This window comes from Aplysia californica, unplaced genomic scaffold (assembly GCF_000002075.1).
Source record: "Aplysia californica isolate F4 #8 unplaced genomic scaffold, AplCal3.0 scaffold00751, whole genome shotgun sequence".
Taxonomy (NCBI): domain Eukaryota; kingdom Metazoa; phylum Mollusca; class Gastropoda; order Aplysiida; family Aplysiidae; genus Aplysia; species Aplysia californica.
Window position 1 is genome coordinate 141,749 of NW_004798021.1, and position 1,077 is coordinate 142,825.

At 41.4% G+C, this 1,077-nt stretch overlaps 1 protein-coding gene across 1 annotated transcript in view; it reads left to right on the forward strand.

Moving 5' to 3' along the window:
- Nucleotides 1-299: 299 nt before the first annotated feature.
- LOC101864651 overlaps nucleotides 300-1,077 on the forward strand; it is a gene marked incomplete in the record, with an annotated part of 19,773 nt that continues 18,995 nt past the window's right edge. The window contains 1 exon segment of the mRNA XM_013088490.2: nucleotides 300-897. Within this exon segment, the coding sequence (XP_012943944.1) occupies nucleotides 689-897 (209 nt within the window).

Here is a 1,077-nt window from a genome sequence, read left to right on the forward strand (position 1 = left end):
ATTTATGTTAAACATCCAATGTCCTGCACCAATGTATTTAATTGCCGAACCATATGTTAAAATATGTGGATGTATGGGCCAAATCAATAAATCATTTTGAATCTTTCTCTCTCTCTCTCTCTCTCTCTCTCTCTCTTTATCTCCATCTCTCCTCTCCAGCCCCTCTCTCTCCTCGCCTCACTGAGCAGAAAGCAATAACTTGTAGTGTTGAGACGATAAGGCCTTTGATGTACCCTTCACTCACTCCTCCACTCCACAGCTACACCACTACACCACTCACTCCTCCACTCCTCCACTCCACAGCTACACCACTACACCAATCACTCCTCCACTCCTCCACTCCACAACTACACCACTTCACCACTCACTCACGCCTGAAGAGACCAGCGCAGCTCGCGTGCACGCACGCAAGCACTTGCTCATTGAGCTGAATCATTTTCAAACTGACATTATTGTCTGGAGATCTTACATTCTATAATGCTGAATATTTTAATCATAATAAAATAAAGTTTCATTACAAATCAAAATGTGACGAATCTTACATTTTTAAATGGCGAAATAAAGTTTTTATTCAGGTGATATTGTTTCCACTCTGAGGATTATTTTTTTTCTTCTCTAAATCTAAGAGAACTATTTAAACAGATTCTTCCAATACTTTCTTCAATTTGGACAAAATAGGTAAGCCAGTATGGTGCACCTGTCTACGTGTTCCTTATTTCTGTACACGGTGTATCATGTGATAACCAGGGACCATCTTGTGGACGGAAATTCAAAGTTTAAGTCAAAGTTTTTTAAGTCGTTTCCAGGAATATCTGTCACTTCCCCCGGAGGTATGGCTCGCCGTGCTTCTTCAATTCTTCAGTGTGCGTCTTACTGTGCCATCCGCTCCACGTGCAAGTGAGTGTCTTTTTTGTTTGTTTTTGTAAAGTGTTTTACGGCGCTCGCAACTGCATAATATGTCATATGAGCGCGCAGGACACACTTAATATTTTCAGTTGGTAGGAAATATTTGAATTTTGCCCGGGTGGCGGCCGAAGCCTACTCTTATCGATTTTAGACCACCAAGGGATCTTTAAC